This window comes from Drosophila pseudoobscura, chromosome 4, assembly GCF_009870125.1.
Source record: "Drosophila pseudoobscura strain MV-25-SWS-2005 chromosome 4, UCI_Dpse_MV25, whole genome shotgun sequence".
Taxonomy (NCBI): Eukaryota; Metazoa; Arthropoda; class Insecta; order Diptera; family Drosophilidae; genus Drosophila; species Drosophila pseudoobscura.
The window spans coordinates 13,975,156-13,986,993 of NC_046681.1; the positions used below are offsets into that span (position 1 = coordinate 13,975,156).

An 11,838-nucleotide genomic window follows, 5' to 3' on the forward strand; every position below is an offset into this window, starting at 1 on the left:
TCCATCGAATCAAAGACATTTTCTCGATCACAGGAAGACGTGGCACTCATAGATCGGCCCACAAATAGCTGTGTAAACTAAATTTGTGTGTTAGAGTCCATATCGAAGGAGGAGGAGCCATATCCATATCCCACCCAAGTCCGGTGCGACCGACAGAAGCAGCGACCTTCTCTTCAGCTTAATTTATCCATCGATCTGGGCCACGCCTTCTTATGTTCGGTAGAATCTTCTTGATCGAAAAGGATCACCAGCTTATTACATAAATACAGGCTAATAAAGTTAAAGACCAAGGACGCAGGCTCATTAAGCATATTCTTAGGCACTTTTCAGTGTGGCTTAGTGGAAAGGACAGTCAAAGCGGTTTCTACGGGAGTTTTCTTTTCTATAAATACGAGTACTGGTACCTTTTTCTTTACAGCAGATCCAGTGGGTTCTATAATTTGTTTGTCTAATGTGCTTGCTATTTGATTATTTCTCTACAAAAAATGACTATTTTGATTACTTGTATTACATTTGGACCATTTACAGCTACAACACATTATTCTATATATATTTTGTATGTATCTAAGTAAGAGATACTTATAGATATTCGTTAGCTTGTAAAGGACACACAAAAAAATATCCCAAAAAATACAACAAAGAAAGGTTCGCTTCGAGAGCCGAAGATTTTAGTAGTAACCATGCAGATCATTAGGTTTTATACTTAATGATAAAGCTAACCGATTTGGAGTTATATTGGCAGGATTATGTAGACACATATTTTAGAAATTGTTTGCTCTTTCTTATAGTAAACAGACAGACGGATCGGAATGGCCTTTGATTATATCTTAAGGTTTATAAATACAAGTATAAAACCCTCTGCAAGGTTTACAAAACTGAAGTACTCGTTCTCAGAGCTTATTATAGAGAGTGTTAAGGCTCTATCTAAAAACGATTTTAGTTGCAGTCAGAGCAGAGCCAGTGCGGTGCGCGAAAATGTACATGTTCTAGAGGCTAATTGTTGCTATAAAAGAGTATACGTGTAGATTATGAGCTAGGATGAACTTTAATAGTAGTACAATAGATTAGTAGGTACATTGAGTGTCTCATTAGTTCGTTTATGCATTGCAACTGAGCTTCCGTTCGATGGAAATACAATTTGTCGTCTGTTCGTTGAAGGAAATGAAATGCCAAGACGTAGACGTTTAAAGCAAATCAATCAGCCGGCAGTTTAAGTCTAATATCAAAATATCAAAATAAAATCTTCAGATGGTAACAATAAATTAAACATAATAAAGACAATACAGCATCTCTAATTGACCAGAGTAACTTTAAGCTAATTATGTACAATTTGTGCCTCTTCTTTGTCGGCTGCAGCCACGGGCCCAAAGCCGGCCGCATCCTTGTTCTCTTCCATAAACCACAAGGGGCACATGCCCAGCAAACAGCCCACTGTGATGCCAATAATACGACCCTAGAATAATAGAATTATTATTGTTATAAGCTGCTGCTTCGAGTTCTTCTGTGGGCATCCGTTTACTTACAAAACTGGAGGCTCGCTTGCTGGACTTGAGCTCAAATTGCGCTGGCGCCATTTGAGGCTGCTTGAGACCCAATATCTGACATCCGTGCTCCACATATGTAGCCATGGTAATGCCCATAATATCGCTTATGGTATTCCCCAGGCCCGCAGCAGCCATTGTGGAGAGGGTAATGAAATGGCCCATATAAAGCTCAATGTATTCGCCCTGCAATTGATAAACGTTAGCGTTTGCTTTTACTATTTATTCAAAGACAAGCTCACAGCCGTGATCATGATGAAATTGTCCAGGAAACCGAAGGCTATAAAGGGCACTGCGTTCACGAAAAAAACTGCAAGAAGAAAATACATTTAGAGGGCTTTAATTAGGAGAAATGTATACCCAATACTTACTGCTGGACAATTGTCCTGCGGTGGGTGGCGCTGCCGATTCAACTGTGAATGAGAGAAACGAAAGTAAATACATTAATCTCCACTACAGCAAAAAAAGGGGAAAATCGGTTAGTCGAATTGCAGTTGAATCTTGAAGAAGGGGACAGGACACCTTTTTGGTTAGTAGCTGATTGAATCTTTACCCATTTTCTTTCGCAGCCATTCATCGGGAACGGCACAAAAAGAGCCGGAAGGATCCACCTGGCCCAGTGTCGGTTTATTCGAGAGTCGTCCGAAGCGAGTCCGCCAACTGCCAACAGCCAGCTGGCCTACAGAATACGTGTAATTGTCAGATGTGTGTGTGGACAGACAGTGTGGATAGAGTATGGAGAGACGGTGATTCGGTGTGATTGAGTGTTGTTGTTCCATTGTTCGGGCATAAAGAGTAGAGTTGTTTGTTGTTTGTGTAGAGCGAATGGTTCAAAATCAAGAGGCGATGTATATATGCAAAAAAAGAACAGATTAATTGCAGTATTTGTAACTGTTTGATGGCTTAAACAAATACTAAATTATGTATGTTCGCTGCATGCTTATAGAATAGAATAGAGTAGAATAGAATAGAATAGAATAGAGCAGAATGTTTAATGGAAATAGGAAATTGTAGTTGTATATTAATGGATCACTGCAGCTTACTTCCGTTCATAAAACATAATACCAAAGAGGGTTCTCCCCGTTCATCTCCCTGGCTCTTTAGTTTTCCGCTTCTGGCTATTTACGACCTGCATTTAAGCCACATAAAATGCAAATTCAATGCACTATGACCTTGCTGTTATGTGTGTGTGTACATATGTGGTTTATGAATATTTTCATATATAACAGCCCCTATGGGGAGTATATGCGTACGTGTGTGTGTGCGAGAAGTTTTCCCGCATCATCATTATACCCTGGCAAACGTCGAAGGGAAGGTGTATTTGTGAGATACTTGCAACAGGGGAGGTAAGCCCGCATTTAAATCTTTAAGAACTAAAGGAGCTTTCGGTCTATAAGATTTGTTATTATAAAAAAGAATTACAAAAATTAAAGTTATTTTTTAGAATTAATTTTTTAATTCCGTATTTATTTTTATTTTTTATAATTTAAATTTAAATTTTTATTTGTGTGGTTTTTATTTTAATTTATTTTATTTCGTTTTTAATCTATACTGATTGAAGATAGTTTCTTATATTTCCGATCAAAACTGTTTAAAATTATTTTATTCTCTAAAAAAAATTAAGAAAATTAATGTTTTATCCACAATTCTGCTGTTATGAGGCTGATATTTGGTGGCACGAATTAAATACATAGCTACTATCAACCAATTAATTAAAAATCATTTTTATTCGTTTATAATATAATCCAGAATATAGTCATAAAAGGCAGTACTTCAAGAGAATGTATTTTTAAAGTCTCGTCCTGTCTATTCCTCTGTCCTTTAGATGCTTTTCTCTGCAAAGATTATGTACCCTAATTTAGTGGGTATGCCCATAGTCGATCCTTCAAGTAGGGGCTGCCATCCACACTTTCACGCCTTTAAAAGCATGCCCGTGCATGATGCGTGGTGTGTGTGCTCTATGTGTGCTAAAGGCCTGTTAATAGGACCATTTTACGCTTGTTTTAGCGGAATTTAGTTAGCCGCAACGCTTTCGCGCGCCGACGCTACGAATATACATTCTAATTACACTTCAAGGACGAAAGTCAGTGGCTCTATCATGACAAACTCCCCTTTAATGGGTTCTTTCTTCTACAAAAACTTCGGAGGATTTAATATGCTGTATCCTCGAATAATTAGGATACGCCATAAAATCATTAGTTGATCATTATGAGCAGGCGCCTTAATTAATTATTCCGCCCCTGATGCGGACTCTGAGCAATCTGCTGAACCGCAAATAGTACCCGTAGAAGCGGCCGCAGGGGCGCAATTTGTCAGACAGTGTCACACATAAGCATATACCCTTACTCACTCGTGTGTATTCATTCACCATGTGAGTGGCATTCACATGACACTGGCGGCCATAAGCTGGGTAATTATGTCATCTCTTGCCTCCTCTCTTGACCCCCAAAGTGTTTAACATTGGAATTGCCACTCGGGTCCCTTAAATCATGTCGTAAAATCGCAGGAATGCCTTCGGGAGCAATTCTGACCTTGCCACATGCGGTGGCACGCACACAGGGGGACACCTATCCTATTTGGGGCCTGGTTGTGATTTCCCACTGTACTCCCATTGAAGTGCATTTGGTATCGCGTTTCCTTGGCACGCGACTTTATCTCACGATGCTGGGAATCAAAGAATTTTCTTAGAGAGTGGCTGCTCCTTGCTGTCTCCTTTGAAATTCAATTCGAGATATAATATTCAAGTACTTTCAAGTCAAGAGAGATGGTCTTCACCTTTTTCGGGAGGGTAAAAGCAGGAAAAAACATCAAAAAAAGTTCATTTCGCAGATGTTTTTATACTCTTTGCTCGGGAGATTGTTTATGTATCCTAAGCAGCTGCAAAGAAATTGCTCAAGATCTAGAAACAGACAGGAAAAGATGCATATCGTTTCTCTGCATAATCCAGAACCAAAAGTAATATATATCTTATGGCATTAGCGGTTCCCTTTTTCATTTTTTACCTCTGGTAGGGTATAAAAAAAACTTAAACTTTTCAGGTTTATGGGGGCTACAAAAGATAAACGGGGTGCCATGTTGGCTGAGCAATTTTCCCATCCACCGAGGAAGAGGGGACACCACCATACCCCACTCAAAAAGGAAGCAACAGGAAGTCACGTCTACGTCCCTGTCCCCCCCCACGTGGGTTGTACGTATGCGCACAGGATTTTGTATATACATACGGTACGATGTGTGCCTCCTTTTGAGTATCTGTTGCTGCTGTGAACGATTTCCCAGGCAGTTCATGGCCAGAGAGCAAAAGCAGCCCCCCCACAAAGGGACAGGAGCAAGAGAGCATCCCATCATCAAGGGCAGGGAGCAGAAGCATCCCATCACCAAGGGACATGAGCTGGCGCGGGAATGCGTAGGTATATAAGGATGATATATGTTCGTATCTGTGGAGTGGAGTGAAGTGGAGCTCCTTTGCAATTTACATAACACTTACTTTGCATTTAAATTGCAAAAACCATATCAACACCAAACACATCTCTCATATTTGCTGGCCTTTTATCAGGTCATCGGGTGAGAAAAGCACACTTTGAGGTCAGATGTTGGATGCTGTGTGAAGACTATAATTTGATGTTAGTCTATATTTATAACGAGGAAAAGGCAATGCAGTTTTGCGGGTGCATTAAAGAGGCTTTAACCAAAGATTAGGAAAATTAAAATTATGTGCGTACTCATAGCTCTTTAGAAGGTCGTGGGCAGGCTCTTGTTCCAAACAGTTCCCATCGTTCCAATATGAGGCAAAAGCGAATCCTGTAGAAGAGAATGACCAAGAACGCACAACAGTAAATTACATGTCGTGTGCATGATTGCTGGACTATTGATGCTCAACATGCATGGCGTGTGCATGATGCTCGAAACGAGTTTCGCTAATAAGGGTGTTTTCTTGCTGTTGGACTGCCCCAAAACTCAGAAAGGCTGTCTTAAAAGTGGATTTAGAAGTTAAAGACTTTGCTTTTAGTTCTGTTTAAGGCCAAATATTCAAGCTATATTTGGGTAAAGCTACTGAATATCCTTTACAAAGTTTCGAATAAACTACGAAGTTTATGAGCACAGCTAAAGCTTTCCTCAGGGTGTAGTCAAATCAACTTCTACTTAAAGTTGAAGCTCTTTTACCTTTTGTATTCCAATAGCCTCGACGGCGTTAACGTGTTATCGTGGCCTTTAAAAACGTAACCGAAAACCAGCTAATCCTCCTGCACCACAATGTGTTACAATCAGAGAGGAAATACAATAAAACCCCGAGGCTCTCAGGCTGAAGCCCACACAAAACAAGCAGCCTTGTCAGAGAGCATGGTTTGTGTATATATCCTCTGTATTTAGTTGTGTGTGGCCTCCGCCTTCCAAGCCTCCTCCGACCCAGCCACCCCATCCAGGGGTCCACACAATCCCAGGCATCCCGGGCCAGCATCTGGGAGCGGAGAGCTTTAAACGCACGGTTTTCACTTTTATTGGGCCCGCACCTTTGCGTGTGTCTTGTGCCTGTGACTGTGACTAACGATTTTCTTTGTTTTATGGCCCGAAAAAACACAAGCAGAAAGCAATTTCCTTTGGGTATTCCGACTAAAGATACACAGCAGTAGGAGCAGCAGCAGCTGTTGCCTCTAAAGGAGCCAGAGATTACTCCAGGACCCTCTCGCTCTCTCTCTCGCTGAAGAGCTGTTGGCACGTGCTTCAAGGAAATTGCCTCACACATTGAATCAAATTACTATAGCTAGTATACACAGCCACGCGCTGTCAGGTTTTATTTAGAATGCACCGGAATTAAACTGCAGTTTGAGTGAAGTATTCAGCGCATTTAACTGCAGTTTATTGAAGGATAATTCACCCTGCGTTCAATTTAAATTGCTGTGATTTTTCCGTATCGATTTTTCAGTGGCTTCGTTTCGGCTTTCAAATTTATAGCCACATCCATTTTAGCCAGAGCATGCGATGTACGATGTTCGACAGGGTAATTGTTATAAAGTGGAACGAATTTTCAGAGATTGAGCCACTGAGATTCCATGCTGTGCCTCCCAATTGGGTCAAATCGGGATTTAATAGAATATGTTCTCCAGCCAAAAGGCACTTCCAATGCCTTACTGGCTGTCAAGCCTCATGACTTTTCTCCGCACAGCCCCAGCCACACAATGAACATCATTTAGTGCTTACAGAACCTTGGACAACGAGGCGTTGGGGCACCCACCCCGCCCCACCCCAATCCCAGCAAGGACCCACCCCAATGGCAAACAAATTGTTCGACTTTCAAGAGTTTCGCTGCCTGTGGCGTGGAACTTTTCTGCGGGCTTCCTTTGGGAGTGCAGGGTGCCTAGCGAACCGCTAATTTCATTAACTTGGTCTAGTACAAGTGATTCGAGCTTTATGGCCTGCGCTGCCTGGCCATCAAGTCATAAAAAAGCTTCCCTTCTGACACCTCCGCCTCCTAGAGAGAGGGAGAGACCTTTGCGGTTGGCAAGAAGCAACAAGAAATAAATGGGGTGCTTTTTTTGCTATTACAATCGTTTCTGGTTATTTTTCTTTGTATTACAATCGTTTCGGTTTATCTTTGTACCAGAATTGTTTCTACTTTTTCTGGCTAGTTATTGGCCTAGAAATTGCAGTATTTCTTCCACTCCAAAACTAAGTTAAGTGGCCGTTTAGACACCAAATTGAAGACAACGAAAGTTTTTCCATTTCTGTTGATTCGTTAAAAAGTTTCAAGCGAAAGGCACTCACAGAGTTTATTCCTACAAGTACCATCTGCAGGCGCCTCTTTCATAGTATATTTGGCAGATATAGAATACAGATAATAGAGGTTCCGACGTTAGACATTGATGGCCGAAAAGAATATCACAGATAAAGCAAAGATAAACAAATATGAATTAAGTGAGTCAGATTTTAATGAGGATTTGGAACTATATATCTATAGTAGTGCTGCGCATGAACTTTAAATATTTAAAGCAGTTCAACAAAAAAAAAATAAAATTATCAGCGACTGCACACGGGATTCGCGCGCATTTTCTTTGGCACTTTTCGCGTCTGCATCTGACAGGCGTCTGTGTCGAAGAATAAATCTCAAAGCAATGACAGCAGCTGGAAGCAAGGACGTGACGGTTTATTGGCATTGGAATCTCTTATTTTTATTAATTGCCAATTTCTCTACTAGCCCTGTTTCTATAGGGAGGCACATTCGTGGAATTATGTTCATGGTCAGTACAAATTCGCACAGATCGATCTCTAATTATAATACTTGATCCATTCTCGCACTCCAAAATCCTCAAAAATTATTCCTTAAAAAACATAAATGTCCTTTAAAAACAAACTCCTATCTTCAATATAAAAATTTGTTGGCTATCTTTCAAGCACGTGCTGCGGTGCTTCACTTTTTTTGGTGTTTGAGCATTTGTTGAACATTCTGCCCGGCATCTACTAAATCACCGTCGACGAGTTGTTATCTGCATTAGCCGCAAGCCGTCAGGCGTTACGTGAGCAAACCGCAAAGTGCTTTCGCTGATTAGTTAAGACAATGCCGTCAACAGACGCCTCTTTGGCGACTGTTTAATTCACAGGCAGATTCCCCCGAACATTTTTCGCTGTGACAACATCAGAACCAGACCGCCGACATTGTGCCAGAGGCTGCGGAAAAACTAATCAGAAAGTTTGCAGTGTGCAAAGTTCTGCTTAACTCTGACAGAAACAGGAGGGTATTATAAATATGGAAAGGGGTTTGTTAAGAAATTAAGGCGGGCTTTTTCATTCCATATATTTAAGGAAAGTTTGCTGTAAGGAAAGGTAGCTGTTCTATCTCATAAATTAAGCACAGATAATACACAATACTTCATAGATTATAGTTTGGAATGTTTCTCAATAATCGTTCTACAAGCCGTGAGGTGTTAAAAAAACCTTCCATAGCCCACCGGCTACTTACTCCAAAATTAAGGGAGCGTTTCGGAGCCCTTAAATCGTCACCTGTGCCTCAACAAAAACGTTAGCGTCTGGCTTGGCTATGAAAACAATGGAAACATGTTTAAACAGAGGCATTTAAATAACTACTACTATATCCTACTACTACTATCTCCTATAACAGTCATGGTTAAATCGGTCTTTAGATGATTCTTTGGCAGAACAACATTTATTTCCTACAATATTCAAGCCAAATTATATGTTTCTCCGTCACTACACCTGCTTAATTATATAGCGGCACACTGGCCTGAAGCGTGGATAAAAATCAATTTTGTTTGTCTGAAAAGTGTATCTAATGCTGTATGCACATTCTTTCATATTCAATTAAAGCCAACTTGCAACCAGAGCAACGTGAAAGTTGTTCCTGCTGCTGCTCTTTTTTTGTTTGTTTGTACGGAATAGTTCTCTAAGGTCGGATCTCGGTCTCTGTTCAAATTTTAATGAGCAGCGAAAAAATTCAAACGAAACTAAATGCAGGGCATTGCTTTTGCTTTTGCCTTCTGTTTTGTTTTTACTGCGTAAATAAATGCACATATTTAAAGAATTTTTTTCACTGGAGGCAGGCAGTGGTAGAGTATTTTCCATATTCATTTGCATTGCCTGCAAAACGAGCGAGGGAAAAGGTAAAACAAATATTGTGTTTGTTGGACAAACAGTTTTTTCCAGTTTTTTCCGGCTGCAAATTGGGAAATTCTAGAATTTTGTGTGTATTTTCTAAACTGTTTCCCTGTTGGGGTAGAGAAATACGCTGTGGTATCTATAATTTGCAAAGATACAAGGTCACCCTTCGGCAGAGTTGTAGATTGAACTTTTATCTATTGAAATTACTAGAATTATTTCAATCGGGTTCTTATTACTCTCAAATAAGGGCTCGTTTAAGAGACGTTTTTTTTGGGTAGAGTAAAACATAAACCTTTTATCTAACCATCTACCCAATGTTCATTCAGATACGAAGGGTACTACCGTCGGAAAAAGAAAGAGAACAAGAGTGGGGAATGGTTGTTCCTCCTGTTATCTGTCAAACGCAATTTGTGTGGCCTGGCGACTAACTGAATGATGAACAGTCGCACGTGGGGATTGATTTTTGGTCCCGAAAATACACATGTTGCACGTAGGAGCAAAAAGAAATACGATTAGAACTGCTCCCATTCAAACGCAGGAAGGGCGAATGGGAAATGGCAAATCTGTGGTGATTTCTGGAGCAAAAAAGGACCTTGGTCACGTACGCACAGTCCAAAAGGACTTGCAGGACGCACACAGATAGATAGATAGATAGATAGAGAGAGAGAGAGAGAGACTTCCTTCCGAAAGTAGAAAAACTCTCGCGTCATGATGAGATGACATTGAGAGCCACTTGTATATTTTTTTTTTGGATGAGTACTATTTCTGTAGAGACCTGCGTGTCGGATGTGGGCGGCGGCTGCTGTTTCAGTTATTGCTTATAGCTCAACAAACTGGCATAAATTCGAATAGTACTCGAGTAGAGCTGTGCAAAATCTAAATAATAACAATTGCGATTTGGGCAATTAGCTGTGGGGACATTGTAAAGTTTTGTTAAACGCTTTGGTATATCATTTCACAGCTGAGCGCATCTCCCTTGTGGTTCGGGGAGCTATATAAATGTGGGCCATATCTTTGGAGATATATCAGTTTGTCATTCGATTCATTGGGATAACATCTAAGCATCTAAAAAATAGCAAAATTATGGCTCGTTTTGTGTGCTCTCTGCTCGCTGTGGTGCTCCTGGGCGCCGTTTTGGTGCGCGGCTTTGACGAGAAGGAGGCCATGGCCAAAATGATGGAGGCCGCCGAGACCTGTCTGGGCGAAGTGGGTGCGAAAGACACTGATCTGCAGGATCTGGTCAAGAAACAGCCGGCCGCCACCTACGAGGGCAAGTGCCTGCGTGCCTGTGTGATGAAGAAGTTTGGTCTGCTCGACGGCAACGGAAAGCTGGACACTGTCGCCGGACACGAGAAGGCCAAGCAGTACACTGGCAACGATCCTGCCAAGCTAAAGATCGCCATGGAGATTGGTGATATCTGTGCGGCCATCAGTGTGCCGGATGACCATTGCGAGGCTGCCGAAGCCTATGGCGCCTGCTTCAAGAGCGAGGCCGTCAAACATGGCCTGATGTAAAGGAACCCCAAGTGCCCCCAAGGACGATGGAACCGGACAAAGACCAATACCAGGAGTGGCCACTCCACTGCGAACTCTGTTTAAGTTTCGATGTAATTGTTAGAGAGATAGTAAATGATGGCATTTGAAAGAGCAAATCTTATTGTGGACACACTTACTCTCGTACATCTTCTTCTCCTTGTCGGCATCCATTTTGCCCAAGGCATCGCGCAGGTTGTGGCGCTCCTCCTCATCCAAATTGCACAGCAGCTCCATGGCCCGCTCCTCGCTCAGGTGGGTGCTGAACTTCGAGTACCGTCTGTGAGTCAGCAGGGGCATCTGTTGGAGCAGAGACGACTGTGGGAGCAGACATAATCTTCGGGCTCCCATTGTTGTCGTTGTCGTTGTTATCGTTGTGGCTGTGGGCGCCTGGCAGTGACGCACTAGATGCCTGAATGCAGCCTGACATTGTCGTCGCATTTTCACTATGCTTTCGGTTTTATTTATTAATAAACTATTACACAATTTGCAATTGCACGCAAGATGATCGAATCGTTGATGTGACGTCACAACTAAGAGAGAGCGGCTTGCAAGTATAAACAAAAACAGAAACTTTTGCCACGCACACGCACACACACACAACAAGCACGCACACACACAGAAGCCAACAAAGCGGATTTTTCCGAATTCAGACTAGTTATCCGCGACACGTTCATTCAACACGAGTGGGGTTTTGGGGCTTTTGGGGCGGCATAGAAATATTGTCCGGCCACATGTTGCTAACTCATGTTGCTGTGAAACACTATATGACTGCTTGGAAGTTTTTATACCCTATGTTCTATAGTTAAACCTTAAAGTACCAATTTAATATATTCTGGGGTGAAGCACCGCCAGAGAGCTAAACACTATTTGATATTGATGCCTTTGCGCGATAAATATTCTACGAATATAATGAATTACTCATTACTGATATTGATATTTTGAAAAAACAAAGCAACCCTTGTCGGTTGATTGTGGTAGCAAACAGCTGACTCGGCAAATTATATATTTGATACATGGAAACTACACAGGGATGAAATTTGCTACATGGGAACTACAGAGGAACCCAATTTTACACGACTGGTCACATTGTAAATAAGAGAAATAAATAAGCGGGAGTCTAAAAAGACAAGAGCGATAGCATAGCGAATTATTA

At 41.5% G+C, this 11,838-nt stretch overlaps 2 protein-coding genes across 4 annotated transcripts; one reads left to right on the top strand and one right to left on the bottom strand.

Annotated features, from left to right (window-relative positions):
- Window positions 1–1,026: 1,026 nt before the first annotated feature.
- On the bottom strand, window positions 1,027–11,691 carry LOC6903360 (transmembrane protein 65). Of its 3 annotated transcripts, none has more exons than XM_002132205.3 (6): window positions 10,823–11,690; window positions 2,095–2,220; window positions 1,913–1,954; window positions 1,784–1,851; window positions 1,524–1,727; window positions 1,027–1,453 (listed from the first exon to the last, which is right to left on the bottom strand). In XM_002132205.3, exons 1-6 carry the CDS (start codon window positions 11,121–11,123, stop codon window positions 1,316–1,318), a joined length of 879 nt encoding a protein of 292 aa, XP_002132241.3. In that variant the 5' UTR covers window positions 11,124–11,690; the 3' UTR covers window positions 1,027–1,315. The 3 variants fall into 3 exon arrangements, with proteins under 3 accessions (XP_002132241.3, XP_033236763.1, XP_015035300.2); XM_033380872.1 differs by having other exon boundaries at window positions 2,095–2,215; window positions 10,823–10,952; XM_015179814.2 differs by lacking the exon at window positions 2,095–2,220 and having other exon boundaries at window positions 10,823–11,691.
- On the top strand, window positions 10,164–10,801 carry Obp28a (Odorant-binding protein 28a). Its single transcript, XM_001357201.4, has one exon. It carries the CDS (start codon window positions 10,233–10,235, stop codon window positions 10,662–10,664), a length of 432 nt encoding a protein of 143 aa, XP_001357237.3. The 5' UTR covers window positions 10,164–10,232; the 3' UTR covers window positions 10,665–10,801.
- Window positions 11,692–11,838: the final 147 nt, after the last annotated feature.

What these genes read in the sequence shown, in the direction of transcription:
- LOC6903360 (XM_002132205.3), bottom strand. Translation starts at nt 11,123, where the DNA reads ATGCGACGACAATGTCAGGCTGCATTCAGGCATCTAGTGCGTCACTGC. An exon ending in GGAGAAGAAGATGTACGAGA is followed by an intron (nt 2,221 to 10,822) that starts GTAAGTGTGTCC and finishes CGTATTCTGTAG; the next exon opens with GCCAGCTGGCTGTTGGCAGT. An exon ending in ATTTCATCATGATCACGGCT is followed by an intron (nt 1,728 to 1,783) that starts GTGAGCTTGTCT and finishes TATCAATTGCAG; the next exon opens with GGCGAATACATTGAGCTTTA.
- Obp28a (XM_001357201.4), top strand. Translation starts at nt 10,233, where the DNA reads ATGGCTCGTTTTGTGTGCTCTCTGCTCGCTGTGGTGCTCCTGGGCGCC.